The sequence below is a fragment of the Chiloscyllium plagiosum genome, unplaced genomic scaffold, assembly GCF_004010195.1.
Source record: "Chiloscyllium plagiosum isolate BGI_BamShark_2017 unplaced genomic scaffold, ASM401019v2 scaf_2746, whole genome shotgun sequence".
Lineage (NCBI taxonomy): Eukaryota > Metazoa > Chordata > Chondrichthyes > Orectolobiformes > Hemiscylliidae > Chiloscyllium > Chiloscyllium plagiosum.
The window spans coordinates 35,950-39,000 of NW_025214090.1; the positions used below are offsets into that span (position 1 = coordinate 35,950).

At 50.3% G+C, this 3,051-nt stretch overlaps 1 protein-coding gene across 1 annotated transcript; it reads right to left on the reverse strand.

Moving 5' to 3' along the window:
* Window positions 1-1,049: 1,049 nt before the first annotated feature.
* On the reverse strand, window positions 1,050-2,973 carry LOC122547802 (perforin-1-like). Its single transcript, XM_043686381.1, has one exon. It carries the CDS (start codon window positions 2,956-2,958, stop codon window positions 1,345-1,347), a length of 1,614 nt encoding a protein of 537 aa, XP_043542316.1. The 5' UTR covers window positions 2,959-2,973; the 3' UTR covers window positions 1,050-1,344.
* Window positions 2,974-3,051: the final 78 nt, after the last annotated feature.

Genomic DNA, 3,051 nt, shown 5'->3' on the forward strand with positions numbered 1-3,051 from the left:
TCCAATTTGCACCAAATCACTACAAATGGACATGAAGCCCTTCCTGTTCATCCACCTTTGCATGAGTTCTAATGGACCGAAATCCCTTCCAATGCACTATCGCTCTACAAAATCCCAATGGGCCCAAACTCTTTTCATTTACACTGCAACTCTAAGCAATCGCAATGGATTCATTCCCCTTCCTGCTCGCTGCCACTCTACACAATTCCAATTGACTCATTCCCCTTCCCGTTCCACTTCTACTCTACATAATCATAGTGGATCCATATCCCTTCCCGCTAACTCCCACGCCGCAGCATCCCAAAGGATTCGAATTTCTTCCTACTCATTACCACTTTACACAATCACAACGGACTCAAAACACTTCCTGCTCCCTTCTACTCTACACAATCCCAACGGAATCAAACCCCTTTTCATTCACCTCCACATCACAGAATCTCAATGGTCCCAAGCCTCTTGCCTTTCAAATGCAGTCGACACAATACATTCAATCCCACAGCACACTATCCAAATCAAACCAAAGCCCTTCCTATTCCCTCCCATTCTACAACATCCCCTGCTCTTCAAACCCATTTGGATGTTGCTTTTGGATTCATTCCGATTCACTCCAGTTCTACATGACACAAATAAACAAAACCGTTTACACATACTCTCCCACGCTGCACTGTCTCAGTTGAGTGGAACTCCTTCCCTACAGTCCCATTTTAGACAATGCCAATGGACACAAGCCGCTTCTCACTTCCTCCCAAAGCATCATTTCCATGGATATTTTTACTCTGTTCCGGGTGAAGCTCAGCTGTACACTGGATAACTGGGATTAAGGACTCATTTCTCGTGCACCAATGCATTCCTGCTGAACTTGACCTTTCCTGAAACTTCCCCCATTGTGACCCCTTTTCTGACTGTTGCCTCTTCCTTCAAGCGCAATTGTGTGATCACACTTTGGTTTACACTGCCATGCTCCTCTCATACAGCCCCACAGCACTCTACAAACACGCGATCCAAGTGCACCCACACAGGTTGATCGCATTAAACTGGTTAAATGCTGCTGAGTTGGATTTATTGTAGAAGTATAAGATTAAACAAATATGTTTAGAAATCAGCATAGTTGCACCACCTGATGTGGGGCGCTGCTTGCATGGTTGGAGAAAGCCTTCAAAGTATTTCGATGTATAAGCACAGAGTCTCTCACGATGATGTAGCCATTATACAGTCTGAGAAAGGTGCTACCATTAGATAGGTTCAGGGAAAATACACAATGAGGTTTGGTGTTTCCAAAAGGGTTGGCAGTAACGTATTGAGAGGGATGGTGCTGAATGCAACGCCCAGTTAATTGCTGAATGGCTAGTTGGCAGGGCGAGGTTTATAATATTGACAGGTTTCACCATCCAGGTGAGGGCCACAGGTGAAGCTGTAGAATAAGCTCACAGAGCCATACTGGAGGGGGCAGTTGATCATGTACTCACCAGAGGTCAGTCTGACCTTGCAAGTGCCCAGGAGGTCATCATATTTGACATCCACATCCCAAACCTCAAAGATCAGATTCTGACTGCTCTCGGCCTTGACTTGACCTAGGTCCAGTATCTTGTTCCACACCGGGTTGTTGTTGTCATAGCTCACAAAGGTCCTGCCCGCCGTCTGGCCATACTTGACCACGACAAAGCTGTCAGCGGCAGAGAAGTAGTCCGCCCAGAGACCCTGCCCCTTTAAAACGATGACCACCAGGTGGCCCAGCCCCTTCCCTTTGGAACAGCAGTTCCGGTCCACGTGACTGTCCTCATGGCACATGCATGTGCATGGTTGATGCGGATCATGGTAAGACCCATGGGGGCACTGTGTCCCCATCTCGCATTGCTGGGGGAGGGCACTAACTGCAATGTAATAGCTGATGTAGTGCCTCAGGTTCTTGTGCCTAGGATCATTCTTGGGAAGCAGGTGGTGGAGAGGTGCGAGGGCATAGCGCACCATGCCTGGGTGCTTGGGCAGGGTGGCTATCCATTGGTTGAACGCCGAGCCATCCTTGGAGAAGAAGAGGTCTGCATGCTGATGGGCCTGGCCTCCCTTCAACTCTATCTCCCGGTCACTGAAGGCCTGGTAGACATTGTCATGGTGCTTCATGGCAAGCGCCATCTGCCGGCATTTCTGGGAATTAAATGAGCCTTTTGCAGGGAACCCCACCGTGACACTAGCCTCCATTGACAGGCAGCTCTTAACCTCCTCGGCAGTGTAGCCCTCGGATGCTGCCTCACATGTCCGAATAGCTGTCACGTCTTTGAAGCTCCCGCCCAGCTCCACCGACTTGATGTAATGGGTGCCGTAGTTCGCCACCAGTTTCCTGTACCAGTACATCGTATCATTGTTCATGATGTCAGGGAGGCGGGAGAGGGAGTGGGCGAACTCCGGCGCCAGTTTCGGGTTCTCCTTCACCCGGTACTTGTAGTAGAGGCACTGGAACTGGTGACTGGTGAAAGTGTGGCGATCGCTTTTCGAACGTTTGGTGCCAAAAGTCACCAGATTGGACTTGGAGCCAGCCAGCACCCAGTTGGAGTTTGGGAGGAGCAGGTCAGCCCGCCAGTCATTGGTGATGGCGGAGGTGGAAGACTCTGACAGTTTGGCAGCTGAATGGTAGAGCCGGCTGGATACCGACTGCTGGCAGTTTGTCACGGTACGCCAGTCCACCAGTGAGATGGGCATTAGCTGGCGCTCGTTACCGAGATGCTCATTGTGGCAGAGGGTGCAGCTCCCGTTGCGGTAGCGCCAGGTGTTCACATCGATCACGAAGGCACCTTTGGGTCGCAGGGTCACCACATCATAGCCTTCACCCGCTATCCGGGCCCCTGGCACAAAGCTGACATGTCTGCACTCGCTGGCACTCTCGGTGGTACAGGCACTCAATGTGACGCGCAAGAGAAAGCAATGAAAGATGAAACCGCTCAACTTTGAATGCCAAGCTGGCATCTTGCCACTGGTAACAGGTCCAACAGCCGACCTGCAAGAGAAAAGGCGAGCATCTGAAATAACAGATTTGTGAGCTGTTAATAAAAGTATGGA

What these genes read in the sequence shown, in the direction of transcription:
- LOC122547802 (XM_043686381.1), bottom strand. Translation starts at nt 2,958, where the DNA reads ATGCCAGCTTGGCATTCAAAGTTGAGCGGTTTCATCTTTCATTGCTTT.